The sequence below is a fragment of the Propithecus coquereli genome, unplaced genomic scaffold (assembly GCF_000956105.1).
Source record: "Propithecus coquereli isolate 6110/MARCELLA unplaced genomic scaffold, Pcoq_1.0 Scaffold72, whole genome shotgun sequence".
In the NCBI taxonomy this organism is placed as follows: domain Eukaryota; kingdom Metazoa; phylum Chordata; class Mammalia; order Primates; family Indriidae; genus Propithecus; species Propithecus coquereli.
In genome coordinates, this window is record NW_012153285.1 from 4031599 (window position 1) to 4049431 (window position 17833).

At 33.6% G+C, this 17833-nt stretch overlaps 1 protein-coding gene across 2 annotated transcripts in view; it reads left to right on the plus strand.

The window, feature by feature from the left end:
- Positions 1-15848, plus strand: part of USP15 (ubiquitin specific peptidase 15) — a 154743-nt gene extending 138895 nt beyond the window's left edge. For both annotated transcript variants that reach the window (XM_012661567.1, XM_012661568.1), the window contains 11 exons: positions 1397-1480; positions 1571-1665; positions 1760-1951; positions 3640-3755; positions 3936-4208; positions 4596-4666; positions 5061-5176; positions 5867-6016; positions 6378-6481; positions 10997-11085; positions 15387-15848. In XM_012661567.1, coding sequence (XP_012517021.1) covers positions 1397-1480; positions 1571-1665; positions 1760-1951; positions 3640-3755; positions 3936-4208; positions 4596-4666; positions 5061-5176; positions 5867-6016; positions 6378-6481; positions 10997-11085; positions 15387-15569 — 1473 coding nt within the window. In that variant the 3' untranslated portion in view covers positions 15570-15848. The remainder of the gene's footprint in view (positions 1-1396; positions 1481-1570; positions 1666-1759; positions 1952-3639; positions 3756-3935; positions 4209-4595; positions 4667-5060; positions 5177-5866; positions 6017-6377; positions 6482-10996; positions 11086-15386) is intronic.
- Positions 15849-17833: the final 1985 nt, after the last annotated feature.

Consider the following 17833-nt stretch of genomic DNA (forward strand, 5'->3'; position numbering starts at 1 on the left):
AGATATTGTCACCTTGTCTAAGGAGAGCACATAGAATCAAGAAGGGCAAAACTCTAAAGAACACTGTAGAAGAGCTTTAAAAGCAGAGTGTGATCACAACAATAAAAAAGAATTAAGAAGTAGTAGTGTTACAGGGAAAGGAAGATTTTAAAGGGGAGAGTGGTCAGCAGTCTTGCTACAGAGAGGTCAGTAAAATAAGGACTGATAAAGATTAAGTTGTTTAACAGAATTGGTAACCTTGGAAACAGGTTAAATTTAAAGAGGTGAAGATAAAAGCCAGGAAGTAGGTTGAGAAGTAAATGGGAGGTAAGGAAGTTATGACAGTATAGGTAACTGTTAACAATGTTATTTGTGAAGCAGAGTAGAGGGGGAGATAATTGGAGGGGAATTATTAGAGCAATGAGGGACTATTTTGTTTCTATTTTGTTTTGTTTTTTTGAGAGACTTGTAGATAGTCTAATGCTTATACAAAAGAGTCAAGATAAAATAGAAGAAAATAATTGCTGGGTTGAGGCCCCAGAGAAAGCAGAATAAGATGGGATTCAGAACATAGATGCTAGGATTACCCTTGAATGGGAGGAGAAACACCTGTCTTTCCATGTGTTGTAAGACACAGAGAAAAGGACCTGTATGGATTCAAGTAAGTTTGTTAGGGGTATAGGAAGTTGGAGATTTTCCACCAGATGGCTTCTGTTTTCTTGGTGAAATAGGTGTTCTGCTGACATAAAGGGAGAAGTAGTGAAATAGGAAGCCTTAAAAATGTAGAGGTTTTTAAATAGTTATTGAGAGAAATGAGAGAATAAGCAAATATGTGATAACACAGAGTTATTTTGGGGTAGTGTTGAAGGATCAGTTGAGATTGGGCACTGTGAATTTGTGACACACCATCCTCTAAAGTTGAGAAATTTTCTCCAGCATATCTGAACAGCTCTAAGAGAGTTTAGCAAGAGTAATTAGAACTTAGTAACAAAGACGTTAAAGGTTTTGCAATGGAGTAGCTGAAGTGATAAAGCACATGGAGCCTGGATGGAAGGGCTAGAAGATGAAAGGGAGCTAGAAACAGAAAACTGAGTTAAAAGGACTGAAAATCTCAGTGCAAGCAAAGAATAGGTAAGAATGAATTTCTAGGAGAAGTAGGAAGGTCTTCCTAGAAAGGTCTAGGAAGTTAACTACAGTTGAATGCAAATATAGATCTTTGAATTGAGGAGCCAAGGAACAATAAGGCTACGATAAGTCATCCACGTGGACATTGTCACCCAGGATGATGGCAAGATTGCAGATACTATGAGCCGAAAGCCAAAGAAATGTGAGAAAGCCAACGTAAGGTCATTCTCATCTATCTACTGAATATTTTTCAAAAGTAATAAATTTGTTAACCATTTTTTTTGCTTTTTAGTACAAAGTGGTTGTCCCTAAAATTGGAAACATACTAGATCTTTGTACAGCATTGTCTACTTTGTCAGGAGTACCTGCAGATAAGGTAAGATGTTTTGGGGGTTGAATTATATACGTTGGTGTTTAGTTTTTCAGTGTTGTAAAACCAGCTTAATAGAAATTTATTTCCTTTTAGATGATAGTTACTGATATATACAATCATAGATTTCACAGAATATTCGCTATGGATGAAAACCTTAGTAGTATTATGGAACGGGATGATATTTATGTGTAAGTATAAAATTCATTCTGTAAAATATTACTTGAGAAAAAAAAAGAAATAATATGAAATTTTGAGAGTTTATGTTCAGTTTTGTCCTTGTAGGTTTGAAATTAACATCAATAGGACAGAAGATACAGAGCATGTGGTTATTCCTGTTTGCTTAAGAGAAAAATTCAGGCACTCAAGTTATACCCACCATACTGGTTCTTCACTTTTTGGTCAGCCTTTCCTTATGGCTGTACCACGGAACAATACTGAAGATAAACTTTATAATCTCCTGCTTTTGAGAATGTGGTAAGTGCCAGACAATTCTACATTGACAAAATAAATATGGGAATAAAATATAAAATAGCTAATAAAAGTAAACATGCAGGGTAGTAGTAAATTCTGCTAAACAAGTCTGTATTAGCTCAATTTTGTTTAGATAAGTAGCAATTTTAAAAATCAGATTATACTCTAATCCACTTTCTTATTCAAGTAAAAAATACATACAGAGTAATTTCAAACCCAGGAAGCATGAAGTCTTTAGCTATTTTATACCAAAAGTTTACAGTTGGAAGAAAATAAGAATGTATCAGTAATTAAAATACATGTACAAACTCTGAAATCCTAACAAATGTCAAATGCTTCATTTCTTTACATACGCTGCTGGTTCATGATTGATTGCCATTGTAAGGCAGCCCATTTTTTGCCTTCCTACAAACCTTTATTTGAAGTATAACATAATCAGGAATACCATTTAATCCTTTTATTGTTTATAGCTGACATATTTAGTATTCTTTCTTGCATACCTAATTATAATTCCTTAACCCATACATAAAAATCCCATACAAATATAAGTGTTCTTAGCAATAATATATATCATCTAAATGATCTTTTTATATAATGCTTTTTAAGTTGAGAAATTATTTGCCACATTTTTTAACATATAAAAGAAAGACATAGACCCTAAAAATAACAAATTAATTATTTTTATAAAGAGAAGCAAAACAATTCACAGTTGCAAAGATGTGGAATCAACCTAAGTGCCCATCAATCCATGAGTGAATAAAGAAAATGTGGTGTATGTATATACCATGGAGTACTTACTACTCAACTATAAAAAGAAATAAAATAATGTCTTTTGCAGCACCTTGGGTGAAACTGGAAACCATTATCCTAAGTGAAGTATCTCAAGGCATGGAAAAACATCACATGTTCTCACTATTAATTGAGAGCTAAACAATGGGCACACATGACCATAAAGTGATATAAAGGGCCAGGCGCGGTGGCTCACGCCTGTAACCCTAGCACTCTGGGAGGCCGAGGCGGGTGGATCACTCAAGGTCAGGAGTTTGAGACCAGCCTGAGCAAGAGAGAGACCCCGTCTCTACTAAAAAATAGAAAGAAATGATCTGGACACTAAAAATCTATATAGAAAAAAATTAGCTGGGCATGGTGGCACATGCCTGTAGTCCCAGCTACTCGGGAGGCTGAGGCAGAAGGATCGCTTGAGCCCAGGAGTTTGAGGTTGCTGTGAGCTAGGCTGACGCCACGGCACTCTAGCCTGGGCAACAGAGCAAGACTCTGTCTCAAAAATAAGTAAATAAATAAATAAAAAGTGATATAAAGGACATTGGAAACCAAGAAGCAGGGAGGTTGGGAAGGGGGAGGTGACAGGTAAAAATTTAACCTATCAGGCACAGTGAACACTATTCTGGTGATGGGCACACTAAAAGCCACGACTTAAGCATCATTATACAAGTTATCCATGTAACAAAAGTATTTTGTACTCCCTTAATATTTGGAAATAAAAAAAGAAAAACAAGCAAAACAAATTACTAGTTACACTTACAGTACTATATCTTGAGTTTGAACTTATCCTCAAATCCACTGAATGACCACTGTTATTGCATTAAAAAGTTTTGTTTTACTGATAGAATGGAAGACTTTGTCTTTACCTTTGTAGAACTGAACTTGTTTGATTTCTGATTTTGTTTAAGCCGATATGTTAAAATATCTACTGGAACTGAAGAAACTGAAGGATCCCTACAGTGCTGTAAGGACCAAAATATTAATGGGAATGGCCCAAATGGCATACATGAAGAAGGCTCACCAAGTAAGACTTTCTTTTTAAATTGTAAAAAACTTTTCACTTAGATTATTGCCTCAGAGAAAAAGTTAAGAAGATGGGGATTAAAGAACTAAAAAATAATCTGCAAACCTAAGAAAAATAATATTAATAATTTAAAAATGTAATATTTGGGTTTATTTAAAGATCTCTAATATCTGAAATTAGGTGAAATGGAAACAGATGAGCCAGATGATGAATCCAGCCAGGATCAAGAACTTCCCTCAGAGAATGAGAACAGTCAGTCTGAAGACTCAGTTGGAGGAGATAATGATTCTGAAAATGGATTATGTACTGAGGAAACTTGCAAAGGTCAACTCACGGGACACAAAAAACGACTGTTTACATTCCAGTTCAACAACTTAGGCAATACTGATATCAACTACATCAAAGACGATACCAGGCATATAAGATTTGATGATAGGCAGCTTAGGCTAGATGGTAAGTATTTGTGAAAAATGGCTTGAACACTAAATGAGCAGAGCATGTTATTTTTTTAGGTGAAAACCATGATATTCAGCCCTGTCCTGAAAAATGACATTTACTTTTCTATTTCAAATTGTACATGAAAGGCCTTAATATCTAAGTGGACTAAGATGCATGTCAACATTTATTCAAAGGAGATTGAACTCTTGCTTAAGTTTTATATCTTTTTTTTTAATTCAAATTATTTCAATGACTTGGAAACAGCTATTTTCCCTGATCACCTAATGCAAGTAGAAAAGATTGCCATTTGTTTATTCTGATATATACCCTAACATTAAAATGCATTAATTTTAACATGAAAGCATATTAAATTTTAAAGAAAAAATATGTTTTCCACCTTAGAAAGATCTTTTCTTGCTTTGGATTGGGATCCTGATTTGAAAAAAAGATATTTTGATGAAAATGCCGCCGAGGTAAGTCATCACTCACCTTTACCTTTTCTTGATTTACTTTGTTCCACTACCAGAGTTAATTATATTATTTTGTTACACTCTTTGCTTCTATCAAATATGTTCATTTTGCCAGTAAAAAAAACTGGTCATGAACTAGAAAAGAAAGTCTTTGCAAAAATACCCTTTTTTTAAAAAAGGTTCAGAGTTTGTTTTGAACATGCTTTATGTTTACATGTTATCCATATAGGTATATACAGGAGTTATTTAGAAGTATGGTATAAATCTCAGCTGAAATAAGCTTTATGATTCTTTTGAGAAAGTTTAGGAGTTTTCATTATTATTCATAGTAAGATGGTATCACTAAAATGAGTTTTGTTTCATTTGTTTTCTTAACTCAAGAAATACTTCTCTTTAGGATTTTGAAAAACATGAAAGTGTGGAATATAAACCTCCTAAAAAACCGTTTGTGAAATTAAAAGATTGCATTGAGCTTTTTACAACAAAAGAAAAGCTAGGTGCTGAGGATCCCTGGTAAGAGACAAAGTTAAATAATTGTTTCTAATTATTTTCTTTAAGGATTTATTCTGAGGTATGTGCTATGTCAAGTTGAAAAATTACTAAATTCTTTTTGATATTTTAAATAATAGTTAGCATTCTTTATATAATAGGTTATAGTCTATTAAGAGGGATGGGAATATCTTTAAAAGTATTATTACAGTGTTAAGCTTTAATCTCATTGCTACATTTTCCATAATAGCTATTTTACTATTGATAATTAATTTCAGTTACTTTTTCCCCAGAATTTTTAGCTGTGCAACCATATTGAGAGAAACTTTGTTGGAAAATTATAGTGATATATTTTGTGGTGTTATTCCATTAGAGCCCAGAAGTTTTGAGGTTTTCTAATACCTATCTTTCAGCACATATTTGTGATCCATGTCTTTTTTAGCATACTAAAATATAAATAATCCAGCCCTCATCATTTCTTTGAATATTTATTTTGATATTAATTTATAATGGGAACCTATTGGGAAAATGTGTTGAAGATAAAAATAATAAAAGGAGTTGCTTTCAGCCTGGTACATACTAGGCATACAATAATTGTTCACTGAATATATGTAGAACTTCCCAAATATGTTTTTTATTTTTGTCTGTTATTTTCATTAATGAAGGTTGTTTGTACCTCTATCAAGCTTTAAATATTTTCTTTTTTATTTTTAGGTATTGTCCAAATTGTAAGGAACATCAGCAAGCCACAAAGAAATTGGATTTATGGTCCCTGCCTCCAGTACTTGTGGTACATCTCAAGCGATTTTCTTACAGTCGATACATGAGAGACAAGTTGGATACCTTAGTTGATTTTCCAATCAAGTAAGTTTAAATTGGAGGTGGGAGGATTGCTTGAGGTCAGGAGTTTAAGACCAGCCAAAAATTAGCCGGGCATGGTGGCGCATGCCTGTAGTCCCAGCTACTTGGGAGGCTGAGGCAGAAGGATCGCTTGAGCCCAGGAGTCTGAGGTTGCTGTGAGCTAGGCTGACGCCACAGCACTCTAGTCTGGGCAACAAAGGAAGACTCTGTCTCAAAAAAAAATTAAAAATTTTTTTTAAAACTATTTGGCTTTTGATCATTTTCTTTTCACGAAATATATATATCAAACAACAATGGTAGATAGGAATAGAATTCATTGCCTTTAGGGACAACATAAAATTAACTTGATTTCTTTTTTAAACAGTGACTTGGATATGTCGGAATTCTTAATTAATCCAAATGCAGGTCCTTGCCGCTATAATTTGATTGCTGTTTCCAACCACTATGGAGGGATGGGAGGAGGACATTGTAAGTTGACAATTTCCCTTTTAACCCAAATCATGATGTTTGAATAACTCCAGACTTTTTTCTTAAAGCAGTTATGACTACTTAAAGGTAAAATGTTAGATGTGTCTTGCATATAGTAGTTCAATATGGATTAATGAATGAATCAGCTTTTGAACCTTTTTTTTTTAACATCAGGTATAGAGGATTGAATTAATCATAGTCCTTAGTTCAAGGCACATGAAGGAACATCATTGGTCTATTTGGGTTGCCTCTCCTTCCCCTTCTAATATGTTTGATACATATACTCTTGTAAATCATGCCTATTTGTTCATTTATATAATTTGTACTGTGCTATAGATCTCAATATATCCTACTTTTTTCCCTTGACATTTTTCTTAAGACTTATCCATGTTACTTTGTGTCCATTTAGTCTGTTGCTTCTCACCACTCATGATTTACATCTACCATATTTTATCTTTCCACTTACCTCATGATGGACATCCAAATTGCCTTTAACTTTCTACTACCATAAGACTGGGATAAACGTCATTCTTTATGGTCTCCTGTGTATTTCTTTGAGCTGTGTGTACCCAAAAGTGAGATTGCTGAGTTTGAGTGTTTACGTGTTGCCAGATTGCTCTCCAAGATGGTTCTGACAGTCTGCACTCTTCAAGTGATAGATTTTTCGTCAAACCATCTTAGCATTCCTGGGATATATCCTACTTATCTTCATGTATTTTTTGATGTACAGTGAATTTGGTTAAATTAATTTTATTTAGGATTATTACAATTTCATTCATAAGTGAAATGGTCAAGTAAGTTTTTTATATTGTTGTTAGCTTACTTTGGAATCAAGATTATAGTCATAGAACAAGCTGAGAATTAGTGTAATTTAAGAATTAACTATTCATGAAAATGTAGTAGAATTCCCCTGTAAAGCCATCTGGGCTTTTCAACCATAGATTTTTCTATTTATGTCATGTATATTGGTCTATTCAGTTTTGTTTTTCCATTTGTGTATATTTTGACATTTTCTATTTTTCTAAAAATATATCCATTTCATTTCAATCCCAATCTATTTGAGAATAGTTGTTTATAATACTCATGTGCTGTATTTTTGTCCTTTTTTTATTCTTTTCTCTCTTTTTTTTTCAAATCAGTCTTCCCAGAGGTCTGTCTTATTAGTCTTTTCAAAGAATTAGCTTTTCATTTTATTAAATTTTTCTTTTTGTTATTGTATATATTTATTCTGTCTCATTGATTTCTTCCTTTTCCTTCAATATATTTTTCTAACTGTTACTTTGGGTTTGCTATGTTACTCTTTTTCCACCTTGTCGGGTTGAATGCTTGGCTTTTTGCTTTCCATTGTTTTCCCTGTATTCCTAAATTTCCTGCTAAGTACAACTTTAGCACTATCCCATGAATTTTGAAATGTATCATTTTCATTATCTTTCAATTCTATGTATTTTTAAATTTCCTGTATGATTTACTAATTACCCCAGAGTTATTTAATCATATCCTTAATTTCTAAGTATATGGAATTTTTTTAAGCTAACATTCTGTTTTTAATTTTATTACATAACAGCTGGAGACATTGTTTATGTTATATTAATCTTTAGAAGTTTGAAGCTTCCAAGGTGGCTTAATACATGCATGATCTGTTTCTTAAATGTTTGTATGCTTGGGAAAAATACATATTTCCCATTTAGATATAGAGTTCTATGTATCTCTAATAGTTTATCAATTGTATTCAAGCCATTATAATCTCTGGCTACTTTTTATGTTCATTCTGGTCCTGAAAGTAATTTGTCAGGATTCCTACTTAAGTGTTGATTTATCTATTTCTCCCAACAGTTTTATTAGTTGATATTTTGCATTATTAGTTATATTTATGTTTATAATAGGTAGTTCTTCTTACTGTGTTGTTCCTTTTACCAGGATTTGACACTCTTTTTTGTCCCTTTTGTCTTTTTCTCAGATATTGCAAGTTGTAATCTAACTTTCTTTTGATAATTTACAAACCCTCTGTGCTGTGCTGTTTTGTAGGATTTATCTCTTATAGATCACATAGATCTTATCTTTTTATTCAGTCTGAGAATATGTTTCTTTTACTTTGTAAGTGCAATGTCTACTCCACAGTGACAGGCTCACAACACAAAAGGTTTCGCCCAGCACCAAGTTTACTCAGATTTAAGAAAGGATACAAAGTAAGAAACAACACAGCATGCAAAGCAACAACTTAGCAGAGGTGCTAGGTAGCTGGAAGGGGAGCAACACGGAAGGACATGCTCAAAGGAAGCTGTTCAGCCCACTGCTGTTTTCTTCAAATCCTCACCAAGGCTGATTTTTAGCCAGAGTGCATGGAGTTTAGCCATACTAGTTGTCAAATATATTGTTAGCCAAACAGCATTTTTAAACAAGAATATGACTCTGACTCAGGTAAGCTGAGTATTGCCAATTTCTGTGACAAAGAACCAGGCAATGATTGTCCCAGGAGTGAAATTTAAAAGCTTTCTTCTAACCTGTCTTCTCATTGCTGCCTCTGGCCACTCTGTCACAGTCCTCAGCCATTTCACATGCACACAGACAGATCTCCACGTGCTCACACTGACGTGCCTTTAGTCTTCTCAACAGGGTTTTCAATTTTTTTGTTAGTTCCTTCAACCCTAGCTTTCCTCTGCTTCTGTCATTTTTCTCCATGGTTGATTTTTGGGGAGAGGGAACCAACAGCAGGTAGAATATGAGACATTTCTTCCACCATGGTAGGTACTAAGTAAAATTGTTAACTAAACAACTTAGAGTTTAAACCTTTGTTTTCTGTTGGTTGGCTGGTTGGTTTGTTTGTCTTTTAAATTATTTTCTGGCCACTAGTGGAGCTTCACCAAAGATAGGAGAGCTAACTCTTAAATACACATTACCTTACTTTCAAAGTAATTTCATTTCCAAACAGGTAACTTGTAGAGAATGTTGCCCTTTGATTTCAACCGTATCAAGGATAGTATCCCAATAACTTATTTATATCTGAAAGAGAAGAAGAATAATTTTAGTTTTATAATAGGTGGAATTATTTAAAATCCATATCCTATAAAGGGTCACTTTTTAGAAAGTACAACCACAGATACTCATATTGGGAACATTTTGTGACTTTGTTTCTTCAGTTACTGGGTAGTTTATGCAAAGCATCAGATGGGAAAGGGGACTTTTTTTTTTTTTTTTTACTTAAAGGTAAAGCAGATCTGTAAAAGTTCTGCAGATTAATTAATCATGTTTTACATTTTTCTTGCTGTGTACATTCATCCCTTAGTATCAGTGGGGGATTGATTCCAGGACCCCCTCCCCTCCACAGTGGATACCAAAATCTACAGATGCTCAAGTCCCTTGTATAAAATGGTATAGTATTTGCATAAAACCCACTCATATCCTCCCATATACTTTAAATCAGTAGAGATCACTTATAATATCTAATACAATGCCTGTACATCACTTCCTTTACAATGTAGTATTCAGAGCATGGCAAATTCAAGTTTTGCTTTTTGGAATTTTTTTTCTGAATATTTTTGATCCCCAGTTGGTTGAATCCAGGGATGTGGAACCCATGGATATGGAGGGCTAACTTTACTTTTGCTAAAGACTGGGGTAGGGTAGTAGCTCACATCCTATCACTTTGGGAGGCCAAAGCAGGAGAATCACTTGAGGCAAGGAGTTCGAGACCAGCCTGGGTAACATAGTAAGACTTCGTATCTACACAAAATTTAAAGATTAGCTGAGCGTGGTGCCTCAAGCCTGTTGTCCCAGCTACTTGGGAGGCTGAGGTGAGAGGATCACTTGAGCCCCAGGAGTTTAAGGTTACAACGAGCTATGATCAGGCCACTACACTCTATCCTGGGTGACAGAGTAAGACACTTTCTCAAAAATAAATAAATAAATAAAATAAAGACCAAAAGAGATTCTGAAGTAAAAAACACTACAAATTAATGCATAGTATTTTTAGAAAAGAAATTGTCATAGAAAATTTAAATAATAGTTGAAATTTCAAACTTTGGAGTCAGAGACAGGCCTGAGTTTAAATCCTAACTCTGCTACCTAACAGATGTACTATCTTGAGCAAATTAAATTTCTTTTGATGCCTTAATTTTCTCATCTCTAAAGTGGGAAGAATAATAATGATAATAATACCTTTTTTATGAGATAATACATGTAAAAGTACATAGCACTGTGCCTGGCATACAATAAGCACTACATGAATGTGAATTACCATTTATTGTCCTAGTGCCATTACTCTGTGAATTAAAAAATAATAAATCTGTTTTTCCTGGGATTAAAAAAAAATGTTTCAACTTGTGTGAAAAGTATTTTAGGTATCTAGATTGTAGGAAGTTATTCTAAAAACTTTTAATTAATTGAATCACTTGAATCAATAAATGGCTGTCATGTAATTTTAATAGATATTCCTTATATAGATGAGAATAGAGTTTTGAGGGTTCCCCAGAAAACAAAGATCATTTTAGTCATAGAAGTGATTGTTTTTTTCATTAGATACTGCTTTCGCAAAAAATAAAGATGATGGAAAATGGTACTATTTTGATGACAGTAGTGTCTCCACTGCATCTGAAGACCAAATTGTGGTGAGTGTGTCTTATATTTCCTGAAAAAAATCACTGTTTTAAGGAGTGAATATAAATTAGTAAAAAAGGGCCCATAGAACACTATGAGTCTATATTCCAGCAATTCTAGTAGCTAAGAGAGACTTGCTGTGATTTAAAGACATGTAAAATTGTCTCCTAAATGGAAATTTGTCTTCTTAATTTGCCCACTATCAAAAGCATAAATTGAAAGGTAAAAATTTTCCTGGTAGTTTTCAGCATGAATGGAGTCTCTAATAAAAATAAAGTTTTCCTCTAGAAAGTAAGTTCAGCTCTTAACATGAGAATGATAAAATGGGAAAAAAAATCCTTTAAGTGCCTCACCATACTTATTAGGTTGTTGTGAAAGTAATTGCAGTTTCGGATCTTGAAATTTAAATCATTATAACTAGGCTCAAATACATGTTTAGTAATCAAAATAGGAACCATTACAATCAACACATTTTTGCCAACAAGAAATAAGTTTGTTTATTCCTGTAGCGTAAAAATCCATGCTTCAGGATTCCACGAACTCTTGGAAAGCATTTCCTGCATCTTGGTGGTTGTGGAAGCATTTTCCCTGCAAAAAGTTGTCAAGATGCTTGAAGAAGTGCTTGGCGAGATGTCAGGTGCATATGGCGGATGAGGCAAAACTCCGTAGCCCAATTCGTTCAACTTTTGAAGTGTTGGTTGTGTGACCTGTGGTCAGGCATTATCATGGAGAAGAATTGGGCCCTTTCTGTTGACCACTGCTGACTGCAGGCGTTGCAGTTTTTAGTACATCTCATTGACTTGCTGAGCATACTTCACAGATGTAATGGTTTCGCCAGGATTCAGAAAGCTGCAGTGGATCAGACCGGCAGCAGACCACCAAACAGTGACCATGACATTTTTTTGGTGCAAGTTTGTCTTTGGGAAGTGCTTTGGAGCTTCTTCTTGGTCCAGCCACTGAGTTGAATGTCGCCAGTTGTCATATAAAATCCACTTTTTGTCACGCGTCACAATCCGATCAAGAAATGGTTCGTCCTTGTTGCGTACAAGAAGAGGACACTTCAAAACGATTTTTTTGATTTTCGGTCAGCTCATGAGGCACCCACTTATCGAGCTTTTTCACCTTTCCAATTTGCTTCAAATGCCGAACGACCACAGAATGGTCAACATTGAGTTCTTTGGCAACTTCTCATGTAGTTGTAAGAGGATCAGCTTCGATGATTGCTTTCAATTGGTCATTGTCAACTTCCGATGGCTGGCCACTGCACTCCTCATCTTCAAGGCTCTCGTCTCCTTTGCAAAACTTCTTGAACCACGACCACACTGTTCATTAGAGTTCCTGGGTCAAATGCGTTGTTGATGCTCCAAGTTGGCTCTGCTGCTTTATGACTATTTTGAACTCAAATAAGAAAATCGCTCAAATTTGCTTTTTGTCTAACATCATTTCCACAGTCTAAAATAAATATAAAATAAACAGCAAGTAATAAATCATTAGCAAAAAAACATAAATTGAGAAATGCACATTAAAATGTGTATAACATAATCACATTTATTTAAGCATGTATTCCAATATCAAACGGCAAATTTCAACAATGCTAAAACTGCAATTACTTTTGCACCAACCTATATCATCCTTAAAATTTTATCCTGCCTTATGACAGTTAAGCATTTAAGTTCAAAATTATATAATTAGATAAAAAGAATTATAGATTTTTATAAGATTAACACTTATGTACTTATTACTCTGATATTTTCTGAATCGTAAAAAAATGAGGAAGTTATACCTGTTCAGTTCACACTTCTATCAGTTTATCATCCACAGCTTGAGCCAAAATATTGGCCTTTGTTGTGCTTCACATCAGAGCAGATTTTTATTTTCAGATAATGGTTGATGGAGAATGACTATAGTGTGTTCTAAGAAGAAAACTAAGAATTGCTTGATAAGAGTTTATTTTCTATAAATTTTTTCATATCTATAAATTTTACTTATTGATTACAATATTACAAAGAGAAATATAGTATTTGCACATATAATATTTCCTATACAGAAGGTTTCTGTTGATGTGAGGCACACTGAATGCTTTACTTTGTTTCCCAGATTAAATTATATATTCCTTGAGGGCAGAGACTAGCTTTTCAGTTTATAGTGCTTTAAAGACTTCAACTTATTTAAGCAAATTAATAAACTTCTGAGCCCAATTATTGGCATAGCTTTATTCTCTCATTACATGATTAGGTCTGAAATAATTTTGTTTTGTTTCTCTCTCTCTCTTTTTGTCTCTCTCTCTTTCTCTGTGGGTGGGGGGGATGTATACATACATATATATACTGTTACTTGTCTCCCTGTGCCTGTAACAAAAAGTCTTAAACACTATAAATATTTTAAAATTATATATATGCCTAAGTTAACTACAGTTTCAGTTTATATTTAAACTCCTAATTTGTACTGCACTTTTCAATTCTGTTCTCCTCTTTAATCTCTCACCCCAAACATCCTAAAATTGCCCACATCCTACTTCAAAGTCTCTTTAACAATACTGCCCTAATCCAGCCTTCAAACAAACAATTTATCTTGTTCATATACAATATATGAATTTGATGTTACTATTCATTCTAACAATAATGATTCTTCATTTAGTCAACAAATATTTGAGTACCCTATATATAGGGATGTGTATATATGTCATATATATAGGACTCCATTCTAAATAAGGTTAAAAAGACAGCTATCTCTGATTTTAAGAGGTTTACAATCTAAAGAAGACAGACAAGTAACTTAACAATTACAGTATGATAAGTACTATTAACTGTCTTGCTGTGGCTACATATAAAGTGAACTGCTGTCTCGACTCAGATTTGGGGGTCTGAGGGGACAAGACCACTGCAGGGAAGTTCATATAGTAAAGGCTGTGTTTGGCATGAGTCTGCTAGTACAAATGAGAGTAAATTAGACAAGAGAAGCAAAGGTGTTTTGAGCAAAGAGAATACTACCTACAAAAGCAAGGAGGCATGACATAGCATGACATTTTAAGGGAATAGCAAATAATTGGGTATGACTAAAAGGAAAAGCTCTTGTAGGAATATAAGGAAAAATTAGGCTGACGATAAATTTAGCTCTCAGATCAAGAAAAGTGACATCCTGGTTGTTTACACATTTTCTTAAAGACTGAGAAGCCATTAGATAATTGTTAAGCAATAGAAAAACATTACTAAATTTGTATCTTAACATCTCTCTAGGAACACTGTATAAGATAGATTTGAAGGCACTGAGTAAAGAAACAAAAAGACCATGCAGGAGACTGTCACAGTAATTAAGCAATTAAAGTACTGATAGCAATAGCATAAACAAGGGGAGAATGGATTTATGAGATATTCACTGGCTAGAATTAATAGAACTTGATTAAAGTTAGGTATAAAAGAAGATGTAGATGTAGAAATGTAAAGGTCAGGATTTATTGAGTCCACGGAAAAGTCTGAGGAGAAACTGAAGAGATAATATTAATAGAAGATAAGGAATAGTATTGTCACAGAAGCCAGAAATTGTTTGTTGAAGGAAAAAGAAGTAGGGAAGCCTTAAATGCTACTAAGAGATTAATCAAAAGAACTAAAAAAATCCACCCATTTAGGTTTTTTATTAGGAGGTTATCGACCCTAGTGAAAGTTATTTCTTTAGAATGCTGTGGGCAAAAGTTAGTTTACTTTGAATTGAGGAGTGTGCATGAGCGTGAATGGTGAATGTAGACTACTGTTTATCACCCTGGGCTGTGAGGAAGAGGAAAAGAGAGGTATATGGTAGCTAGAAGGGGAAAGGTAGAATGGAGAAGGATCATCATGGGAAAAGACTTAAGTATTTTTTAATGCCAAAGAGAAAAGTCCAGTTAGGTACTCATTATTGATGGAACAATATCCTTAAGATGGTAGGAAAAGCTGGACTCCGCAGCAAACATGAGATGAAGTGACTAGTACTAGATAGAAAGTAGCTCACCTTTTCCTTAGAGATGATAGGAAAGAAGGCATAGAATTCTGTCTCATGTTAGAGTAACTAGGTTAATCTGTGATATAATGGCGTTTATTTCTTGGTCCAAATAATTTAGAAGAGAATATAAAATTTTAATTCTAGTCACCATTCTTCCTTTATATTTAGAAATCATCTTAAATTTAATCAATTTTAGTAACTTCCTTTTGGCCATGTCTGGTTTTTGTATTTGATTTTATGTCTTCTCACCAAAATTGGTTAGCTAAAAATTCATGCTATATTTAATGTGATCTTTGAGAATCATTACCATTTTAACATCCTTTGTTTGTTTTGACAGTCCAAAGCAGCATATGTACTTTTCTACCAGAGACAAGATACTTTCAGTGGAACTGGCTTTTTTCCTCTTGACCGGGAAACTAAAGGTGCTTCAGCTGCCACTGGCATCCCATTAGAAAGTGATGAAGATAGCAATGATAAAGACAATGATATAGAAAATGAAAACTGTATGCACACTAACTAATGAAAGTCCTAGAAGCCATAAGAGAGACTTTCCTGCTGGTGGTATCTATGGAAATGATGAAGTTACCCACCACATTAAAGCAAAAGTCTGAGATGGGGAGTTTCAGATAACCGAATGTAAATCCTTTATCAGATTTTAACTTGTGCAGTACTTGAAGTGAAACACAATGAAAACTTTAACAGAAATTGTCTCTTAATACATTTACAGTCTTGTATTTACAAGCTAAATATATATAGGAAATCACAAATAAATCCCTTTTAAGTTTGCTGCTGTTTTGATGAATTATGTTTTCTTTAATTTTTTGGATGTGAGTTAATTGATGACAAATGTTAAATTTGTGGATGTTGGTCATTTATTTTGCTCTAATAATACTGCAAGAAAACTATGGCTGAACTTAGTTTTTGGATAATCTAGTTCATGTGCATTAGGCTGCCATATATACTACTATGATATTTAGCTGCAGTATCAATGTGGCATAAATACTGCAGCAGTATTCTTGGAAAACCACATTTTTAAATGTATCCCTGGTAATCAATATGGGCATATTAAAAAACCAAATCGTGATATAAGAAACAATCTTGAAAAGGTTATTTCCTTTTGTAGTATCATTAAAAATCCAGAAAATTATATTCACTTTACTGCCACTGTGGAAACAGTTTATAGATTTCACTCCATCTAAAGTCATTTTTTAGTTACATGTAAGTATTACTGCTATTGGGATCTATTCTTTAGACATTCAAAATTTGTTTTACTTGCTTTAAAATGCATATCTTTAATCTGGTGTTGGTCCAAAATTAAAATTTTTGCTGTCTGTTTTCTCTACCCCATTTTTTGGTAACTTGGCAACTTTTAGCTCTCCCAATTATTGTAATATAAGGACAGACTTAATAGTATTCTGTATCCATAGTAATAATTGCATCAAGCTTAGATGAGAGATTTTTTTCATATACTGGCCTTTAAATCATTAAAGGACAATTGGCTATAAAGGTAGGTCTGTTAACTTTCTTTGTGTGTTCCTGATGGAATTCACCATAGCCTTACAGCTTTTCTCAGAAGGTAACTTGTTATAAGAGAAATGGCATTTGCATGTTCCAGAGTCAGAACCTGTACAGTATATAAAGCATACACACCTTGAATTTGATTTTAGTTCACCACATTCAAGGATCCAGGATGCCAAAAATATGTGTGAACATTTGAGACATTTTTATTTGCTGCTTTTTCCCTTTGATCTAGTTGAAAGAATGTATTGTCAATTGGCATACAATACTGCCTTTAATAGAAAATCTAAATGCTGGGGCACATTTCACATATCGACTACCTGAGAAATTGCTTTGTGTCCCATTGTTACTAAAGCAAAAAGTATAATGTTCTTCACTTGAACTAATCAAATACAATAGATTATAAATTGTGTATTGTAAATAAAAGTTCACTCTGTGAGTGCACATTTTGGTAAATTATTTATTTATGTTAGCATTTAAAAGTAAAAAGAAAAAAAATGCATTTGACCAGGATAAATGAGGTATGTTGATCATGGCTTTGCTTTATATCTTGACATTAAAGCTGGTTTTTCATCCTGGTATTTTAAAAGCTGCTTTGGATTTTTTTCTTTTTTTTTTTTTTTTTTTTTTTTTTTTTTTAATGTAAACTAACCTCCTGCATGACAGAGGTTAAAATTTTGTCGGCACTTGAGTTCACTTGAGTTTACATTTGAAATGTGCATGTTTATTTATACAGATTTCAATAAAGCTATTCAAGGCCTTATTTAGTCTTTTATTTCTTACTCTGAATCTTCTGATAAAAATCCCGTATTTTATGGGTAGATGACTGTACGTTAGACTTTTTAGATATAATAGTTTATACTAGAAAGAAAAGCTTGACAGAGCAAAGTGAATCCTACTGTTAAGGACACATTTTAAAGTTGATTTTTTTTAACTTTAATATTCATTCATTAAATGTTTGTGCACGAATCATTATTCTGGAGTCTCTAGACATACAGCAGTAAACAAATATCCCTACCGTCACAGAGCTTACATTCTTTCTGCCATCTACCAACTAGTAGACTGTATTTCCATTTTCTGGTTTAAAGAAAAGTCACAGCTAACTCTTTCTAAACCTAGATTGTAGTCTCCATCCTAATTCTCCATAGAGACCACTTCCTTTTTATGCCTGTAATTAACTTCTTTTTCCACTAAAAGAAATGATGTTAATAATGCCATTGAATCTCTCAAACTCAAATGTCATTTTCAGCTGCAAAAAATAAAAAT